The 20,820-nt window shown below is 35.4% G+C and overlaps 3 protein-coding genes across 4 annotated transcripts; 1 reads left to right on the top strand and 2 right to left on the bottom strand.

The window, feature by feature from the left end:
• The first annotated feature begins 1,331 nt into the window (after positions 1–1,331).
• On the top strand, positions 1,332–3,948 carry LOC142545327 (vesicle-associated membrane protein 721-like). Its single transcript, XM_075652454.1, has 5 exons — positions 1,332–1,666; positions 2,943–3,084; positions 3,190–3,310; positions 3,447–3,509; positions 3,591–3,948. Exons 1-5 carry the CDS (start codon positions 1,477–1,479, stop codon positions 3,735–3,737), a joined length of 663 nt encoding a protein of 220 aa, XP_075508569.1. The 5' UTR covers positions 1,332–1,476; the 3' UTR covers positions 3,738–3,948.
• A 7,697-nt stretch (positions 3,949–11,645) lies between these two features.
• LOC142519109 (protein SULFUR DEFICIENCY-INDUCED 1-like) lies at positions 11,646–16,198 on the bottom strand. Of its 2 annotated transcripts, XM_075622034.1 has the most exons (4): positions 15,959–16,196; positions 15,348–15,560; positions 12,472–12,627; positions 11,646–12,204 (listed from the first exon to the last, which is right to left on the bottom strand). In XM_075622034.1, the coding sequence occupies exons 1-4, from the start codon at positions 16,076–16,078 to the stop codon at positions 11,809–11,811; spliced, it is 885 nt and encodes a 294-aa protein (XP_075478149.1). In that variant the 5' UTR covers positions 16,079–16,196; the 3' UTR covers positions 11,646–11,808. The 2 variants fall into 2 exon arrangements, with proteins under 2 accessions (XP_075478149.1, XP_075478158.1); XM_075622043.1 differs by lacking the exon at positions 12,472–12,627 and having other exon boundaries at positions 15,959–16,198.
• A 1,356-nt stretch (positions 16,199–17,554) lies between these two features.
• On the bottom strand, positions 17,555–20,182 carry LOC142519105 (uncharacterized). Its single transcript, XM_075622021.1, has 8 exons — positions 19,927–20,182; positions 19,370–19,450; positions 19,183–19,271; positions 18,969–19,043; positions 18,529–18,641; positions 18,367–18,444; positions 18,213–18,272; positions 17,555–18,125 (listed from the first exon to the last, which is right to left on the bottom strand). The coding sequence occupies exons 1-8, from the start codon at positions 20,047–20,049 to the stop codon at positions 18,016–18,018; spliced, it is 729 nt and encodes a 242-aa protein (XP_075478136.1). The 5' UTR covers positions 20,050–20,182; the 3' UTR covers positions 17,555–18,015.
• Between the last annotated feature and the right edge of the window lie 638 nt (positions 20,183–20,820).

Genomic DNA, 20,820 nt, shown 5'->3' with positions numbered 1-20,820 from the left:
CAGATTGAGAAAGAAGATTCAAACAGTTTTGGGACTGGTGAAAGACACACGAAAAAAATTAAATTAATTTTGTTTTTATTAAAGTTTTAAAACACTTTCACATTATTTCTATCGTTTAAGTTACTCTGTTGTAAAGACAATGATATTTCTATGTAACTTATGATATAAACTATTTTTGGTTTATACTGTACTATCAGACTTGTTGTTTTCGATTGTGTGATTGATAAATAACGTCGGTGTCGACTAACCTTGGTCTCGAGGCGTGACACTTGTTGTATTGGATTTAAAAAACCATAAACTAATCCACTCGATAAATGATAACAATTTGAAAAGTCTAAGGGAGGGTTGTTTTGTGGCTCATTCAATTAGCACTCATCTATATGAACGAACATGTCGATGTCATTATCAATGAAACATGACATTTAAATCACATATGCTAGTCTCGAACTCAAACAATATTTATAAAAGCAACTTCAAAACAAAAAAATATTGGAACTCCTGTTAGTGAGGAAAATATATAGCTGGGTTTATTGTGGTTTTGTTTGCATATAAATACATAGCTCAGCACATGTAATCTTTTATCCTCCAGTGAAACACGATCAAAATGATTTGGATTTGGACATACGAAATGAATATAACTGGGTTGGGCCTGTCGAGAGTAAAATACGTGGGGATCGGAGCCTCGAATTATTTGGCCCAAATTCCCTTGGGGTTGACTTAGATTTGGACATACCAATAATTTATAAGATTTTGAAACTAACTGATGTTTAATTCTTAATTTTATATCATTTCTTAATATTTTTTAAGTTAAAAAATATATTTTTTAAATCAATCACAATATATATAATTAAAAAATAATGGATTGGTTATTTTGAAAGGAACGTTGTTTTAAGTTTAACTATAAAAAATTAGTATAAATTTTACAGTGATTAGACATATAAATCAATGTTTATATACTAAATTTTATATCACAAAAAAATAAATATAAAAATTTAATTTATCAAAATATCATATTATAGTGAATAAAAAATTTTATGATTTAACTGATATAATTGACATAAATATCAATATATTATATATAGAGCAAAAACTTGTGTGAGACGGTGTATTTTGTGAAACATATCTCTTATTTGTGTCATCAATGAAAAAATATTACTTTTTATATTACAAGTATTACTTTTTATTATAAATATCGATAAAGTTGATAATTCTCACCGTTAAAAGATTTATAAAATCGTTTCATAAGATATTTACTTGGATTATTTTAAATTTTATTATATAACATAATCCAAATTTAGAATATTTGTGCGTGCAAAGCTATTTGTTTATTCGAAATGCACAGGGTAGTCCAATCTACGGTCCCTTTCTCCCTCTAGACTCGACTCTCCTCTCTCTCTCTCCATTTCAAACTCGAAATTGTACCAAGACTAAAGTGGGTAGGTCTAGGGTTTATCGCAGGGAGAAAGAGGAAGAGAAATGGGGCAGCAATCGTTGATCTATAGCTTCGTAGCGCGTGGAACGGTGATCCTGGCGGAGTACACCGAGTTCACGGGGAATTTCACAGGAATCGCGGCGCAGTGCCTTCAGAAACTCCCTGCTACTAACAATAAGTTCACCTACAACTGCGATGGCCACACCTTCAATTATCTCGTTGAGGATGGATTCAGTAAGCTCCCGCATATCTGATCTGTTTGTTCTTTTATTTGCTTTTGTTTTCGAATGTTGTTTGGTTTTTGGTACTTTCTTTGCTTGGTTATTATGAGTAATTGTTGATTTCGGGCAGCTTACGGATATTAGGTTTTTTTTTGTAAGCTAGTATGTTGAATTTAATGACAAGATTTTTTTTCCAATTTGTTTCTTAAATTGGTGCGTTTAATTATGACTTTTTAATCGTGTTGTTTTGTTTAAGTTGATACATTTTTTCCCCTTAATTTTGGATCTATCGATGAACTTAGTTTAGGTTAAACAGGTTGTACGAGCAGAAAGGGTCTTCAATAAGCGAAACAAATCATTTTTTTTATTTATCTCACCAAGTTATGATAACTTGTTCTGATGTTTGGTAAATAAACTGCGTCTTTTTTATCATCTTGATTGGGGATTAGGTGTTTGATGGTTTAATCATTTAACAGTCATTTTGTGTCAAGTCGGGGATTTATTATTATCATGCATAGTACTCCGTGGTTTAGGACTTTAGGTATGAAGTTTTAGTTCAATCCCTTGCTTGTGGCCTTTTTTATTCTTTACAAACTTTTGTACCTACCTATTAGGTTATAATTTTATCAGGTTGATTATGAGAGCATGCATATTTGACGATGAGCAAGTCACTAATCTTGTGTTTCAGGTTTTCCAGTTATGGTGGTATAATGGACCTGTAATCTGGCTTTGATGTAACTGACCATTTTTTGTATGACAGGTTGCATGAACCATAGAATAATGCAATGCTGCCCAATGTTTTGATCATACCTTATGTTATGCGAAAACATTGTTTGTTGCAGTGAGTCAGTAATGTAATTATGTTGCATGACATGCATGACACATGCTAATGGACTCTTCTACATATTATATTATTTAGCTAATGAAGCGTGGTTGTTCCTCATTGATTGTGAGCTTTTTGCTTTGGGGAGATTATAAATCTGATTGTATGGGCTATATAGAGTTGAGAAGATCTTTTTGCACTAGTTTGCAGTTTGCGTCAACTTATGAATTCTTTCGATGAAATGGTGGAAACTTTTAATTGGTTTCATTAAATTTTCATAGAATACATTTATCCAAGATTTTTTGGCATCTTTTACATTTACCGGGGACACTTATTAATGTGTAGCCGTATACTGTTCAATATGTGCATGTTTATAAAGCCTAGCTTGTTTGTATGTGCTTTTTACTTTTCTTGTTTATCTTAACTTTGTTTTTGTGGACTAACAGTCTGTGGTTGTGAATAACAGCATATTGTGTCGTGGCTGTTGAATCCATTGGGAGACAGATTCCTATTGCATTTTTAGAAAGATTGAAGGAGGAATTTACCAAGAAATATAGCGGAGGGAAGGCTGCTACAGCTGTGGCCAACAGCCTGAATAGAGAGTTTGGGTAATATTTTCTCGCTGACTGCTTCTCTTTGTCTTTCTATATCATTAGATTCATTCTTTTGTGAACCAGTCTTTTTTGTTTCTTAATCCAATGATCTCAACCTAGGCCCAAAATGAAGGAGCAAATGCAGTACTGTGTGGATCATCCAGAGGAGATCAGCAAGCTGGCAAAGGTGAAAGCTCAGGTTTCAGAAGTCAAAGGGGTGATGATGGAGAACATTGAAAAGGTGAAACATTTTTAACATTACATGGCTTATTGTTATTTTATTTCTCAGAAAATTGAAATTCATCATCAGATAATCTGAGATTATTCTGAGTCCCGATTAATCGCGTGACTTAACATGAAGCTTTCCATGTCTGCAGGTTCTTGACCGTGGAGAGAAAATTGAGCTTCTGGTTGATAAAACCGAGAATCTTCGCTCTCAGGTATGTAAAAACGCCATTTGTCATTACTTATTATTATCACTTTCTCAAGTATGGAAAACAGTATCCTGATGTGTGTGACAGGCACAAGACTTTAGAACCCAAGGAACCCAGATGAGGAGAAAGATGTGGCTGCAGAATATGAAGATAAAGCTGATTGTTCTGGGAATTATCATTGCTTTGATCCTCATTATAGTTTTGTCGGTTTGCGGTGGATTCAAATGTCATTAGCATGTGTTTCATAAGCTGGTCATGCATGGCGATGGTGTTGCCTAGTCACTCGAATAGTTTGTTTCCAATAAATTTTTTTGGTGACCTGTTTTGCCCTTATGGTATTATCTAAAATTCGTGAGGCGATGTTTGTATAGTCTGTACTTGAGAATCCTCAGAGTATATTACTATGAAGAGTCGGAAATTGTGCGTGTGATAGATTGAGAAGTTCCGTTTTGTTGCTCAATTAAAATTTACTGCAGGTTGTCTCTGGTGCTTGAGAGATCTTTCCATTCAGCATTTAATAACTGGGGACTGACTGGATTCACAATCAACACATTTTATTATCTCTCAAGCAGGAGCGTGTATGTCGTCAAATATATTATTTATCTCGCAAGAAAGTATTTTTTTAGTGGCAAAAATTTGTGTGAGACTGTATCACAGGTCATATTTTGTGAGACAGATTTTTTATTTGGATCATCTATGAAAAAGTATTATTTTTTAGTGTGAATATCGGTAAGGTTTATTCATCTCACAGATGAAGATTCGTGAGTACTTTTTTTTTTAAATTGTTTGTTTTTTAACAAGAGTATTTGTGAGTTGATTTATGCAAATTTGTGCCCGCAACATCACCGCTGTCCCGTGCACGAATTATAACACGTTATTACACCCTCTCTATAAGGCCATCCAAAACTCTCTCGTACAAAATTATTCCCAACGTCTCTTACACAGTCCCCCTAACATTCTAAAACAACTTCAAAAATTTAAAGATTTAGGCATAAACAGAGTATCTTTATGTAATTTAAGTTTATAAATACCAATAAAATATATCTTTATGTAGATTTAAATTTATCATTAATTAAATAACCATGTTACCCTGTATCTATCTCTCCATAAGTTATATATGTAGTGTTTGTGTTTGTCACGAAATTTGCGGGCGTGCCAGGCACGTGTTCGTGCCAAATATTAAATGATCCGACTTCGTTTACCAAGCGTTGCGAGTCTCGATTCGACCGTTAGTTATAGTTCCTTCGAAATGGCTCAAAAACGTAAACACTGAATGAGGAATATGACAAGATTATAGGAGGAATCCATTAACAACATCAAATATCATTATGTTGCTATGAACTTGGCCAATATTTTTACAAAGAAGACTGATAAACATATGGAATATTTTGCTACTAGAACTAAAAATTGACATGAACAGACATAAAATTGATAAGAAATTCTGCAGAGCTTTTGCTGTAGCTTTTTTTGTGTTGATTTGTCGGGGCTTTTTCTGATTCCCTTCCCTTCTCTTTTGACACACTCTGCCCATCAGTTGCTCCTTTCCACGATCATCCCACGATCTTCCACCTTGGGTAATGGCCGTAACTGGCAGCAACGTACCTTTACTGGGCCAACTGCAACTTTCCTTGGGCTTCATCTATTGGGTTGTGGCTTGGGCTTCATGGATGTTGGCTAATTAAATTGCTCACAGCCAAGTTGGGTCCTTGTTTAATTGATTTGGGCTAAACAATTGCCTCCCGTAGCCAATTTGGCCCATGGGCCAATTTGGCTATGTGTGTAATAATTCTAATGTATTGGCCCATTTATAAGTTGGGCTCAAATGCTAACACGACATATATGATGAGGAGACAGATGAGGAGAAAAAAGAAAAGGATAGCAGTGTGGTTTTACTCCTTATAAACTTCTTCCTTGCCTTCTTCCCCCAAAATCTTCCCATTTTCACTGCCTTTCACAACCAATCTTCCTTCACTTTGAGACAACTACTCAACCACTCATGGAGATCTCATGTCTCATATCACTACCGAATACATCGCCTTTGTGATGGCATCCAAGTTTCTGAAAATTGTCATCATCAAACTTCTTTACATCAAGCCACACCTTCTCAAGGTAGGTATATTTCACCATTTATCCAATCTCCCATCACAAAAACATTGTAGAATATATCATATTTCATGATGCACTCAAGGTGTTCGTGAATATGTCTGAATGAGTTTTTTTATGAGCAATACCTTGCGACACCCACTGCTTGCATCTCAACAGGACGGCTCCCTTGGCGCCCATATTCTAAACTTGGCCTATAGCTGGTGCAACTTCTGTAATCTTCCATGCGCTTAAAAGAAATGTACCAGCACAAGGAATTGTGATGCTCCACCCAAATTCACTGAGGATGAGATCTCATTTTCTGGAATCTTGGCAAGCCATAAATTAAAAAATGGCAAGATTCATTTCATCTCACAAAGAAGTGACACGTGCCACATCAATGACAACAATAGCACACACAAAGCATGGTTTTGTTGATCAACATTCCATTATTTCTCATGTGGTCCCATTTATTTCGCAGGAACATAGTTGGAGGAATTGAGGATTTATCTCAAAGGCCAATGCAAGCAGTACCTTAAATACCAATGGATATGGAAATTACGTCTTGGGAGTGCCGCCGGCCAATCCAAAATAATTTCCAAGCTTGGATGAATATCTTTGCAACTGACTGAGCATATATGTATGAAGTGTAATACACATTGAAAAAAAATACGTAGGCTAGGGACAGTAGGTGTACTTTTTTGCACTTGTTTGTCATGCTTTGGCAAGTGTCTTTTACGAGGTGTCGGGTTGGAAAAGTGGCTTGAAAGCCAAAATTTGTTTGTAAAATACATTGTTGTTCTTGTATATGTTGCTTGGGATATATTTGCAGGTGTTTATAATTTTGGCATATCACATTTACAAGGGAAACTCTGCCAAAATTTTTATAAAAAATGAACAAACGACAAAAAGCCTGTTTTCTTTAACATTGACGCAGACATGGCGGGTCAACACTGCTTGTTACAAACCAACTGTTAAACAACATTTTTCTAACAATACTCCCCAAGGTTTCGAGATATGCCATAAACGAACTTCACTTTTTCATCAATTTGGCCAACCAACACAACAAATATTCATCTCAAAATACATAAACTACATCGGATTTCATGAGCAATGATTTTATTTATTCACAATGCTCCATCATTTTACAAACAACTTCAGCAAAGAATGGCTTAAAAGCCTATTCCTCGCATATTTACAGGAAACTTCGAGTCAATATGACAAAGCTAACCAAAGTGGCCATCTAGCCTACTTTGTACAATATTTCTCATCTATTCCATCTTTATGAATCATCTGTCTCCGGCTGTCGATCTTTCATCTGAGTCGGAGCTAAGATTAAATCCTCCATTTGTAACCCTTGTTCCTCGCTACCTCCAAATTCCTCCTCAAATATTACTTTAGTTCCATCGATGTCCCACAACTCCTGAGACTGCACTTCGTTCACCAGTTGCTGCAATGTGGCTTTCCATTCGGAAGTTGCAGCCACTTCCATCTCTTCCTTAGTGAATTTAATCATCGACCTCCTCGATAATAAGTCGAACCATGGGTCTAGGAGAGCCATGGCACTGGGTTTGAGAATTTTTTCAACTGCTTCCCTTAGTTTCTTGGTGTCCATGTAGACTGCTCCTTGCTGTCCATTCACCTTGTAATCACGAATTCTGATAGGTCCGAAGGCTCCATCATAATATCTAGCCTCAACTGCGTTGGAATTAGATTGATATGGCTGCGAATCAGCCAGTACCACTTCCACTTCATCCCCTTTCCACATCAACAATAACTGGTGCATGGATGATGGTACACAATGATTGGTGTGAATCCAATCCCTTCCTAACAAAGCGTGGAAACTAGCGCTGGAATTGACCACGAAAAAATCTGACAGCGAGGATCGAGATCCTACAGTAACATTCGCTGGCAACACTCCAAAGTTTTTGTAAATTCCCCGGTAAAAGCCGCCACAGAGACTTCGGTAGGAATCAAGTCCTCTACATTCTTTCCCAACTTTTGAAGAATTTCGTAGGGTAGAATATTCACAGCTGACCCATTATCTGTCAGTACCCTAGACAACGGCTTCCCATTCACGTGTGCTAAAATGTAGAGTGGTTTGATATGTTTCATCATTTCGTTGGTGGGTCGCTTCATTAATACTCTTTTCTCTTCATCGATAAGAACACCGACGCTTTCATTCAAAATATCAGTTTGAATAGATTCTGTACCACTTTGGTTTCCAGTGAATACATCGGATTCAAACATTCTTTTGCGTTTAAACTCCTCTGGTAGCATTAACGAACCAGTGGCACATTCAAATGAAACGAGAATCTGTCCCACCCTGAAAGTAGCCCTCTTGACTGGTTCACTGTCTTCCTCAGATAACAAATCATCATCTTCCTCACCATAATCTTCAGTGGCCCTCCTTCCAAATTTTTTCTTCTCTTTACCTGGTTCCTCCATCTTCAATCTGCGCTCAACAGCTTTTTCCCTCAACAAACGTCGCTTTTGGGTCCGAGAAAGAGGTTTTGGAAACTTAGGATGTTCTACTCGCCTCCATACGTCGTCGGGAACTGCTTTAGGAGGAACAACAAAGCGGGACTTCCTCTCATATTTTTTATCAGTATCCAGAAAGGATGGCCTTTGTCTTGTCTTCTGAAATAACTGTCGGTCAGCTCTCCTCCCGCCATTCATCGACCAAGGATGTGGGCCCCTTCTGAGGTACTGGTTCCCTAGCCTTTTTGCCATGGATTCCCTGTCATACCTCATATTCCTCCCAGTATAATGCAGACCGCCTCCACTGTAATAGTGGTCTTTTTCATGAACAGCTTCTGTCTTCTTCTCCTTGACCTCAAATATCATTTTTCGAGGCACCCAACACTTCTTTATGGTAAATCTTGGTTTGATGGACCTGTCCCCGTACCCGTTCCTTCTCCTCTCATTGATCAAGAAACGCAAGTCAGTACTGCCCATGTTCACATTGGCTACCGGGGGAAAAGGATCTTCATCCACTATCATCGCTTCCTTTTTCTCGGGAAATTTCAGGACTCCCTTGTTGATTCTTTCCTGCAAGACATTCTTGAACGCCCAACAAGCATTAGTATTATGGTTGAAGTAATTGTGATACTTACAGTAATCTCTTCCTTTCAACTCCTCCTTCATGGGTAGCTTGTGATCTGGGGGGAATGTTATGAACTTTTCCTTCACTAAGTGATCGAAGATTTCCTCCGTCTTTGATGCATCGAAAGTATAAGGAGTTTGCACTGGAGGAATATTTTTCTTGGAAAGTTTTTCACTCTTGCGCTTCAATAAAGGGACAGTGCGTGATTCGAAATTTGCTATTTCTGCCAGTGCAAATTCCTCCACTTCCTGGAAATAAGAGCCCACTGTAGACTTTCTTTTATGACTCTCTTCTCGTAACAATTCCTCGTACTCTGACACTTTGGCAGCAAGTTCATAAAAATCACGGAATTCCATCCCTTGGAACTTCTTTCTAAGTTCAAAATCGAGTCCTTGCTGTGCCATTTTCACGTATTCTGATTCAGGGAGGAAAACTCGGCATCTGCTTCTCACCTTCTTGAACTTACAAATGAAATAATTGGCAGATTCCCCCGGTTTTTGGACCACCCTTGACAATTCCGCTATACTAATCTCAGGTACTGTCCGGAAGAATTGTGTATGGAATTGACGTTCCATATCGTGCCAAGTCATAATAGAGTTTTGAGGTAGTGTTGCATACCATGTGAAAGCATTACTGGTCAGGGAATTGGGGAACAAACGTAACTTGTAATTAGAAAATTTCTCCAAATTTGCCAATTCCCCACACTGAATTGTAAACCTGGCCACATGTTCCACGATGAATTGACCGTCTTCGCCGGAATATAACGTGAAGCTTGGAATGCGGTATCCTTTTGGATAAGGGTTGTCACGATCCACAACATCAGGATACGGTTTATGGAATTCTGGTCGGTTGATTGGCCTCACTCCTGGGCTATACAATTCTTGAATCACATCACGTACCATCTCAAAATCCAATGTTGGAGTTTGTCTTAACTGGTGAGGAGGATAGATTGCCCCCCGAGTGTTATTCCCCAAACCTGGCGCTGAATATCCACGCATTCCCCCATCAACATACATCCCTGGATGTAAGTTAGGAGATGTCACAGAGAACACGTTACCAGCCATTTGTTTACTATTGCTGCAGTTTTGGAATTTCAACCCCAACTCCTCATCCCTTTTGTGCGGAGGAGTGTATCTCCCTTCCCTGGCAGATTCAGGAATTCGTGCTTCCCCCAAGCGGCGACTTTCACCAGCCTGAGAAACTCTGATCCTTGGCCTTGATCTTTCAGCAGCTTGACGTCATTCTCTTGAAGTTTATCACTTTCTGGTATAACCACTTCGCCTTTTGCAGACTTTCTCCATTCCTTCATTTCTGCCACAAATTCCATCATGACAGTAGCGAAAGTTTGAGTCATTTCCTTGAGATCGCTGCGGATATTTTTCTCCATGGCCAACATGAAGTTCGGCGAAGATCCATCACCACCAGAAACAGCAATTCCTTCCTTCATAGTCTCTTCCTCGAACTAGTGTACGAGCCTTTCAACCGTTCTTCCTTCTGCATCAGTTTCCTGAAACTCTTCTTGTGAGCGATGACCTTTCCCCAGTGATGGAGGAATTCCTTCACTCTTCTCAGTACGCTTTGGAGGCATTGGGTCCCACCGGACGTGCCAACTTGTTTGTCACGAAATTTGCGGGCGTGTCAGGCACGTGTTCGTGCCAAATATTAAATGATCCGACTTCGTTTACCAAGCGTTGCGAGTCTCGATTCGACCGTTAGTTATAGTTCCTTCGAAATGGCTCAAAAACGTAAACACTGAATGAGGAATATGACAAGATTATAGGAGGAATCCATTAACAACATCAAATATCATTATGTTGCTATGAACTTGGCCAATATTTTTACAAAGAAGACTGATAAACATATGGAATATTTTGCTACTAGAACTAGAAATTGACATGAACAGACATAAAATTGATAGGGAATTCTGCAGAGCTTTTGCTGTAGCTTTTTTTGTGTTGATTTGTCGGGGCTTTTTCTGATTCCCTTCCCTTCTCTTTTGACACACTCTGCCCATCAGTTGCTCCTTTCCACGATCATCCCACGATCTTCCACCTTGGGTAATGGCCGTAACTGGCAGCAACGTACCTTTACTGGGCCAACTGCAACTTTCCTTGGGCTTCATCTATTGGGTTGTGGCTTGGGCTTCATGGATTTTGGCTAATTAAATTGCTTCCAGCCAAGTTGGGTCCTTGTTTAATTGATTTGGGCTAAACAGTTTGTAAATGTTTTTTTAAAAAATGATTATGGATTTTAATCTTCGTAAAAGAAAAATCTATAATCAATTTTTTAAGGGGTCGCTTGGTACATGAGATGAAATAATTAAATGATTAATGATTTGATTGATATGTGGTTGATAAAAAAATGATATAATATTGTGAGATTAACTATTTATGTCTGGTAGAATTTTTATGGGATCAATTTTGTTTTGACCAAAATATCTGCATTATTCATTTAAATTTTCACAAAGCACACAAAACACCCCGCAATACTCGAATTTCACCCCACAAAATACCTTATTCTTTATGCAACACAGAAAATATCTTCTTCAAAGCGTTCCACCCAAAATGTCTTCCACGCCGATTTTTCTTCTTTTACGGTGTTTCCAAAGAAAGGAAGCCCGAAAACACTAAGCACTAATCAACGATGACTTGTGATTATGATTTTAAGATCTAGACATAAACAAAGTAACTGTTTGTAATTTAAATTTATAAACACCGATAAAACATATCTTTACGTAGATTTAAATTTATCATTAAATAACCATGGTACCCCGTATCTGTCTCCATAAGTCATATATGTAGTGTTTTTAAATGTTTCTAAAAATTGATTTTCGATTTTAAACTTCGTAAAAAGAATTCCATAATCAATTTTTTTTAAAAATATTTACAAACATTATCATATTATTATACATCGAAACAAAACAAATGAGTTTATAAACGAAGCTCTACGGACTAACTTGCCCTTTTCTCCAAATTGAAGTCCCCGAACTCCATACATACACACATCATTTTTACACACTATTATTCAACATAATCTACATCCAAGAATTCTTGAATCTTCAACCTCTATCCACTTACAAAGTACACAATTTTTTCGATGAAATTAACGTTGATTATCTCAAAACTGAGAAATCTCTTCAAAAATGGGCAGCCTCCTTGATCTAGTCGTCGCCCATTCGTTCATCATCATTCTTTCGAGGGCCTCGACGAAATCGTCTTCGAAATTCAGTTGAGGAGAATTTGATAATGTAGGAAGAGACGGATGCTTTGATTCCAGTTCGAGCAGCAATTCTTCGGCTCTATTTCTTGATTTGAAATCATCAGATCCTGAAAGTTTGCATTGCAAAACATCTTGAAGGAATAAATAGGCTTCTTCATATCGGGCCTGTTTGATGAGGCAATAGCCTAGGTTTAAGGCCTTGTTGGTGTCCGGGTCTATCATTTGGGCCTTACGATACACAACCTCGGCTGCCATGTAATTGGGCTTTTTCATGTAAGCCCATCCAAGATTTCCCTGTCACAATGAACAATTGAGTGTCATTAATCAATATATTGAACATACATTTGATTGTGTTTGTACTAAAGTATTTAGTTTTAGGAAGTATCTGATGGAAAAATTTGAAAATTTATTGGATTTGAAATCAATCACGATAACGACTCAGAAAATGACAATTCGAGATTTTAAATTCGTAGTCGAGTGAATTTGTCCAAACAAACCGATAAATTTATTTATTATTATAGAAAATCAACCCTATGCAAATGTAATGTGTGTATAATTTACCAGTAATCTCGAGGTTTCTTGTTTGATAGAAACCTGAATCTTCTTGCCATGAGAACGACCACTTTTTGTGGGTTTCCCATTGAAAGCTTCTCCTAAGTATATTGATTTCAGCTTACGCTTTATCAGCACTATTTGTTCATCATATTTCCCGCATTTCTGAAAATCATCATATTAATTAACATACAAATCCAATAAATATAACCATAAAAATAAATAAGTATAGATCATATTTCCCCTAAAAAGAGAATGAACTTATTTGAATATTTCACAATTTTATTTTGAGTTTTGACTTTTTAACTAGTCAAAATTGAGTTTTGTACATATAACTTAGCTATTGATTCTATTTTACTAAAGAATTGACTAGGTAATATAACTCTGAAAAATAATGACACATAGTGACAGAGCCTCAAATTTTTTACATATAAATTTTATTACATAAATAAATAAAAATTAATATTTTCGATTTGAAATAAATTTCTTACAATCAACTTTTTAATTATAATATATGCAAAATATTATGTCAGAGTAGATGTCTTGTAAGCCAACAGTTGACTAAAAAATTGATTGACTAAGTTATAATAAATAGTCTTTATTTTGATATAATTTACATTTTATAGTTTCATTTTGCTTTATCTGTATGCTCATGCAATCGGCATAGATAAAAACATTGATTATACTTTAATACAAATGAATCATATTCGATCTTGAAACTCATTTATAAACACTGTATATTCTAAATTCGTTTATAGTCGAATTCAGCCACCTAAAAACAAGGATAAAGGCTGTTTGAGGTCGAGACTAGCATTTGTGATGTTATGTGCCATGTTTCATGGTAAGGGTATAAAGAATGGTAAGGACATAAATATGTATAATCATGCATATGATTAACCATATGATGATTGTACCGAACAACCCTCTCTCAGACTTTCCAAGAGGTTATAATCCATCGAGAGAAAAAATATGTGGTTGTGATTGTATATCATTATTCCTTACAACATGGGACAACACCGAGGCTCTACATACTAGGATTGTGCTTTGACTCGTTTATCGACTCCGCGAATGTCACAAGATGGTGAGGTTGGATGCAATTGCGACATATGTAGGAGCCAGTGCATGGTAGTCGGGAATTCACCGCTCATCTATAGATGTGGATATCCAATATGATCTAACAAAATAATAGTGTATGATGCACATTAGGGACAAGAGTTCTCTATTTATGCATGCGATGACACGAAGAATATTTCATAAACGTATGACATAGCTATCGAATATAATATGCAATCCTCGATGAACCAGTGATTACAGATTAAATTGGGATATATGAGATGAAGGGACCATACTGTACATTAATTATAAATTATTGGTTCTTGTAGGCATTATTAGTGATATATAGGGAATCATGGGGCGATGCTACTAAACGCTCTTACTATGATTCGATTGGTTTAATCAGAAAATGATTTCTGACATTCTCATGATCAAATGTTGGTGCATGAAATTTGGCAAATTAGGGTAAGCCGAATAAATGAAAATGTCATGAATCACAAAGAATTGTGAACTCAAGGCTAACTATGTCCTTGAACAATTGAGAGTCATACAAATATTAGATCATTTGTTCTCGTTGAGACAATAATTTATAAAAAATTATTTTATAATAAATTCAAGTAGTTGCATTTATGATAATTAAAATTTGCATAAAATAAATTCAAGGAGTTGAATTTATGAAAATTGAGAGTTTAAAATATTAAATTCAACGGTTGAGTTTACAAAATATTAAATTAAATGTATTGAGAAGTATGTATAATGGTATTGTAGAAATGCAAGTCAAACATACTAAATAATAAAGTTGTTAATGGACTTTTTAACATATTAAATAATTAAACTAGTTCTACTAGTCAAATTAATTAATTAAACTCATTAAGTTTAATTCAAGAACCAAAAACCTATAATTAAGGAAATTAGGTTAAAGATTCAATTTTAAGTAAGGAGACCACAAGCCCTATCCTCCACTACATGCAAATTTCAAAAATTCACTCTAAAAAACACTCCAAAATTTCGGCCACCTCCTTTTGTTTTAGGGTTTCAGCCGTCAAATAATTTTTGATCTCAAACATAAAATCTCTTCTAAACTTTCTAATTTAATTTAGAAAAGGAACAAACGTTCTAGTCGTCGACTTGATAGGATAATTAAAGAAATGTTTCAAGAAGATTGTTTGTAGGGAATACTACATGAGCTATCTCGGCTAATCTCGGAATAATTGGTGTCAAGTGATTAATTCACTAAAGGTATAATCATTAACACTCTATGAATGTTTCAATTTGTTTAAATCATACGATTGTCCAAAGTCGTTATTTGAACCTCAAAATAAAATTTTTAAAACTTTCGTTGTGTTTTGAACACGAGAAAACCGATTTCCCAACATATTATTCATTGCTATTATAAGTATTATTGTTTTGTGATTAAATATTAAAATGCTATATCTATCCTTTTAACATTTTATTGATTAACTATTTTAAAAAATTCGATTTCGCCCCCTAGCCAAAAACTTTCTAGCCCCCATTCTTCCTATTGACATAGTTGCGAAAATACTAAACTTATTCGAACAAATTTTAACGACTTAAACAACCAAAATAGATAAACTTAAAGAGTACCATTTTAACAATTTTTATAACAAACATTTATTCAAGCTCGATCGATATCAAATGTTGTAGAATGTACGAGATCCTTGGTGCCTGCCCAAATAAATTTAAAGCAAACTCAAATTTGTTAATGTAATAAATTCAACCCAAACCACAGAGAGTCCAATAAGATCCTTTTGCAGACACACACACACAGCGAGACATGTATGTGTGTGTGTGTGTGTGTGTGTGTGTTGTACCTTGTACAAGTCGATGAGCACATTTTCGAGTGATTCTTGGGCATTTTTGGGGCAGAATCCTCGAAAAGATTTGATGGCTTCGATAGCTTGTTCACTTCTGTCGAGTTGTTTCAAAACCACCGCCATGTCTTTGAGCGCACTGCACACTCTATCCCCACTATTGATAGCTGTCCAAAACCACACGACCGCCGACTCCGGATCTTTGTAAACTAGCTGCATGCATCGACAGACCAAATAATGAATTATCATACTGGCCTGTGTAAATGAGATTTAGGAGACTTATTATCCAGGCGCATTTTTCTGAAATTTATCTGCTTGGATTGACGTACATAAGCTAGGGTTACTTCGAGATACAGAACCGATAATATATACAAATATAAACCCATCTCTGGACTAAGCCGCAGTATTTACTGATGAGATGTAAAACTAACAAGGATACATAGTTAGAACAAGTCTAGAAGAAAAAAAAACGAAGACAAAGATGGTTCTTGGAAATAACATGCAGAATCACTCAAAGAAACCCTATTGTTTCAAGAAATTAAAACTCGGTGGTACTGTTAGCTGTAGACTTCTGAACATTTATGTGAAGTACTAAGGAAAACTTTACAGACCTGAGCATGTTTGGCTCGGACATAGGGGCCATCACCAGAAGGCACCTTGTACACAACATGAAATAGATCCTTCTCTAATTTCTCCTGTACTAAACTATTCTTCGTCGCACCAATTTCCATTTATTCTTTCTCTGAATCGGCAGATGCCAAGAATCTTACAGCAGGTAGATGCAGATTGAGATGGAGAAAATTATTTGAGTCCATTATTCTATATAAATGTACGGCGCGAACCAATTATTATGAAAACGGCAGTGAACGGGGACGCTGGGTCGTCTAAGTTCAGTCTTTTGAGCCTGATTCAGTATAAATCTGGCCCAAAGTGTGTTGCCACGTATCTTGACTCGCACGTGTCAGTTTTTGGCTGGGATATTCGTACGTAAAAAATAAAATAAAAATTTATTTCGATGCAGACTTCTAACTGCTGCATAATTAAAGAAATCATTTTTTTTAATATGCTCAATCAGTTATTTAATTATTTTACAAATGCCATTATACGGTATTTTAATATTTAGAATTCTTACAATGTCTTTCGATTTGCCGGTATATAATTAAATAGCATGGAAATCTTTTTCTTGAAGGTAATAGATTCATAGTTTTCCAAATTATCTCTTCCACCAAACTAATTGATTTAATGTCCGTAATAATAATTAAATTTGTCAAAAATGTTACTAAAGAAATCCATGTATTTCAAATGTATTCAATTGTATTCTTGTCATTTTAGAAAAATAACATCGTATACTTCAAATCCACAATTTGCATGTTTATATAGTATTTTATGTTAATGAATATCGATTTCAAGTTCAACCAATATTTAAAATTTCTACATTGTATAATTAACATATAAATAAATAATGTATAAATTTAATATTTCATATATTATTTTATTGTTAATAAATTATAATCAAAATCTATATATTTCAAATTCATCTGTCCAAATACAACATAACCGAAAAGAATTCCACCTTTCTTCATTCCACGTCTTCTTGACTCGGGCAAATGCCATGAATTCTACACACTAAATAGTCTACAAGAGGATATTTTCTTGCGGTAAATTTCCAGGTACATGTTTTTTTAATATTTTATTATATCGTATGATTTTTTTTTAATGATATATTATTTTGAGCCTTCAAATTTTTCACCACTTGTAAGACAGCAAATTAATGATCTTTTTGGAAATCCTTTTTGACTTTTCCCAAATAACCTTGTTCTCCTTCAAGTTTCAATTAGAGAGAGATTAATAAAGAATTCTGAAACTAGCTATAATAATATATAGTTTTCCAAGTACTAGAAATTAACATTTGTCAACTATTTTATGAACAACACCGTATCTATATGTGTGTCAATATGTACATATATAGAAGCAAAGAGTCGCATTCAAACATTGAACCTGGACTTGAATCCCAACTAATACCATTTTATCCTCATAAATGGGTAACATTTGTCCATAAATTTGTATTCTCGTGAGAAATAACGAATATAGACGTGATCATTGAACTTATTGGTGAATAAAAAAATGGACAAAAGTGCGATCCCCACCCGTGAATGGATAAGAGGCAGAGAAACAACAGAAAATAATAATAATTTTAACAAAGAATATTGTATAAATGAGACAAATTAAACTACTGTTGACACTCATGAGAAAAACATCCACAGATGCTAAAATTGAAACTTAATGCTAAGTCGTTTCGAACATAAAAAATCTAGAAACACTCAACCAAGCAGAAGTATTTTCTCTTCGAAGATTGAAACACAATATAAAATGAAAGAATATTTTCCTAGCAGTATAACTACAGGTCTAACATGATATCTAGGGGGAAATTGACTTTACCCAAGAAAACAAACAGTTTTCAGAATGGTTGATTCTGGCTCATTATCACACATACTGTCTGAACAAAGCTTGCTTACAGACAGACATAAACAAACATATATCTCAGCTGCTAACATTTTTAAGTAAAGAAGCCACGCTTTTATGAAATGCAAAACAAGCTTTCAACACAGTACCGACTGAAGCCAAGCCAAGCATTTGTCTTGAGCAAAACAGAAAACCAACATCCCAACTACGCTTGGTTGCCACCACCCCCCGGGCGGACACCCATCCTTCCACGATCCCGGCCATAACCTCGTCCACCAACTCCACCTCTTCCTCTTCCTCTTCCGTATCCAGCACCTGTCAATGTATCGATATGAAAAACTATCCAGTTTCAGAACATCAGATCAACAGTATTTTGAAGTCAAAAAGGAAAAATATACCGACCACGATAACCCCAATCACCACGTCCACCACCTCGATCCCAGTTAGAATATCCGCCATTATCTACAAAAAAGAATGTGTAGTATATGAATGACGAATACTAAGGATAATCTGGTTGCTCAAATCATAAGATATCATGATCCATTGAAGGAAATACCTTGGTAGTTTGTGTATCCACCTCTGTTCCAACCACGACCCCTCCCCCTACCACGACCTCTTCCTCGTTCATAAGTGTCTAAACATAAAAAAACACCAAATTAATGGTTTGAGATGGCAATGGGTATTACATGGAACAGATCAATTTCCATTTAATTTTTACCTCTGTAACTCGTGTTGTACACCATGTGCGCTTGTTGTTGTCTTGGAGGTTGTTGCTGCGACTGATAACTGTTCTGTTGTCTAGATTGATCCACATGAGATGGAGCTTGATACCTAAATAAAACATAATCTAGAGAAGGTTACTTCACATCAAGGAACAAACACCTGCAGAAAGTATTCCGATGCTAGTACCCTTTAATGGGAAAAATTATACTTGTTTCTGCATGCTTACAAAACCAACATAGCTGCCACAATGATAAAAAAAATTGGAAAGCACGAGAAAAAGCTTGCACACGAACATCGGGAAAAGAAAAACCAATAGTCGCAAAAAAATAAAAACCTTAACTTGTTTGCATCATATAGAAATATTGCCATATTATCATGTATGCGCTTTCTACCACGGCAGATGTTTTACTTAGACAAACGGGGCAGAACAATTACCCAGGAGAATTCTTGTCAAGCTCCTTCAAAGACAGGGTGATTGAAATCATGGAGACATGGCGGGTCTGCTCCACACTGTACTAAAAATTAAACGAAATTAGAGACAAGAAATCCCACTCTAACACGTACAATTGTATAATATTTATCCAATAGAACATAATAACTGGTGAGTGTTAATTGCAGAGGACAAATAGGGAGAAACCGATAAACTTACATCTGTAGACCCTCTTCAATGGGTTCAAAAGTGTCAGTTATGCTCACTGAACTGATAGCAGTGTCCTGATGTAATCGAGGAATCCTTCTCTATTTCCAAAGAAACGCAATAATTTTTTAGTATTGCATTGAAAACAAAAGGGAGAAAAGAAAGCAACACGAAAACAGAATCTGCATAACAAACCTACCTTAATGATCTCTGCAATAGCTACTGTCTTGCTAATAGCTTGACCCATTGCTTTCAAGACAATCTCCTTCACTCGTCCCTCCTGAGAAATAGATTAACAATAAAATCACATTAACAGTTCAATTTTAGGCAATCAAAGACATTGGTCCACAGTAGTCAAGGATTAAACATGGCATACAAAGAGTAACTATTTAATTATTTTCACCTTTCCCCAAAAAACTCTAGTATTATATCATATATCTTAATACAATATCATCTCTATCTATTAATACATGTATGCGTCATACATATAAATAAAAACACATTAATCCAAATATCCTATTATATATCACATTCCTCTCCTGGAAGCGGGAGTAGCAAAGATAAATCCGCTGGGGAACAAAACTCCAATCACAGCCACGCAATGAAACTATAGCCATCCGTAAAAATATTTTCTTTAAACAAAAGAAACCAAAAAAGCAAAAGGAATTCACATCAAAAGCACAATAAGAAACATCACATGAATGCAATAGTAACAAAAAAGATAAGCTCAAGAAAAAGGACGTCGGATACAAGTACCTGAAGAAGGGTGGTAGCATAGGTGATATAATTACGAACCAAACCCTGAGAAGTGATTCGGATCTCATTCTCGTTAACAGGAGATACAGGCTTCGGCTTCTCCACCTTGTGGTACCTATCCATTGCAGATTTGGGGGAAACAAGAACCCTAGAGAATGTATTACAACCTTTATTTTGATAGATTTGTGTGTGTACGAATGAAGTGTTTTTGGGAGAGAGGAGTGGAAAATGAGAAACCCTCTGCTCTCGTGTTCATGAATTCCCTCTAAAATCGTAATTTGGGCTTAAGTTCCCGTTTTGAGTAGATTGGAGCCCAAATATTTATTGGGCTTTCAAGAAATTTTTTTCCAAAAAAATTTATCCATCATTTTAAATTTATATTTATTTCACGTAATATATACTTTTTTAGAATAATAATTTTTTATTATAAATATTAAATCTGTTGAAAAATAATAGTTGATATATTTGAATGTTGAAAAATAAGAGTTGATATATTTGAATGTTGAAAATAAGAGTTGTAAATATTGAAAATTAGTTTGTGATGATGTATGTAATGATGTATTTATTTTTGGATTATTTTCAAAGAAATTCTATAAGTAGGTCTCTCAATTTGTGAAGAAAATTACAATTGAGTAGATATAAAATTTTATAAAGTGTAGTTTGATATATTTTGTGAGTTTTAGATTTTTACTTTTTTTACCGTAAATTTTTACTTTTAACACGTTATCAGCACGATACTCGAAGGTTCGGTTCTCCATATTTTTCCAAGCTCCAAAACACAAGAAAAAGGTAACAATATTCAAAAATAAGAGTATTTACTTTACTGTTTATTTATTTTTTTATTGTATATATATTTAATGTATAATATCATGTTATTATATAAAAGGAGTTTAT

Source organism: Primulina tabacum, chromosome 1 (genome assembly GCF_025594145.1).
Source record: "Primulina tabacum isolate GXHZ01 chromosome 1, ASM2559414v2, whole genome shotgun sequence".
NCBI lineage: Eukaryota > Viridiplantae > Streptophyta > Magnoliopsida > Lamiales > Gesneriaceae > Primulina > Primulina tabacum.
Note: the sequence above shows the minus strand (reverse complement) of the source record. Positions and strands in the feature narration are given on the sequence as shown.

Coding starts and splice junctions, on each gene's coding strand:
- LOC142519105 (XM_075622021.1), bottom strand. CDS start 20,049: ATGGATAGGTACCACAAGGTGGAGAAGCCGAAGCCTGTATCTCCTGTT. Junction 19,451..19,926: donor ATGCTACCACCCTTCTTCAG/GTACTTGTATCC, acceptor TCTATTTCTCAG/GAGGGACGAGTGAAGGAGAT. Junction 18,273..18,366: donor TGGATACACAAACTACCAAG/GTATTTCCTTCA, acceptor TCTTTTTTGTAG/ATAATGGCGGATATTCTAAC.
- LOC142545327 (XM_075652454.1), top strand. CDS start 1,477: ATGGGGCAGCAATCGTTGATCTATAGCTTCGTAGCGCGTGGAACGGTG. Junction 3,085..3,189: donor AGCCTGAATAGAGAGTTTGG/GTAATATTTTCT, acceptor ATCTCAACCTAG/GCCCAAAATGAAGGAGCAAA. Junction 3,510..3,590: donor CCGAGAATCTTCGCTCTCAG/GTATGTAAAAAC, acceptor TGTGTGTGACAG/GCACAAGACTTTAGAACCCA.
- LOC142519109 (XM_075622034.1), bottom strand. CDS start 16,078: ATGGAAATTGGTGCGACGAAGAATAGTTTAGTACAGGAGAAATTAGAG. Junction 15,561..15,958: donor TCCGAGCCAAACATGCTCAG/GTCTGTAAAGTT, acceptor CGATGCATGCAG/CTAGTTTACAAAGATCCGGA. Junction 12,205..12,471: donor AAGAAACCTCGAGATTACTG/GTAAATTATACA, acceptor TCATTGTGACAG/GGAAATCTTGGATGGGCTTA.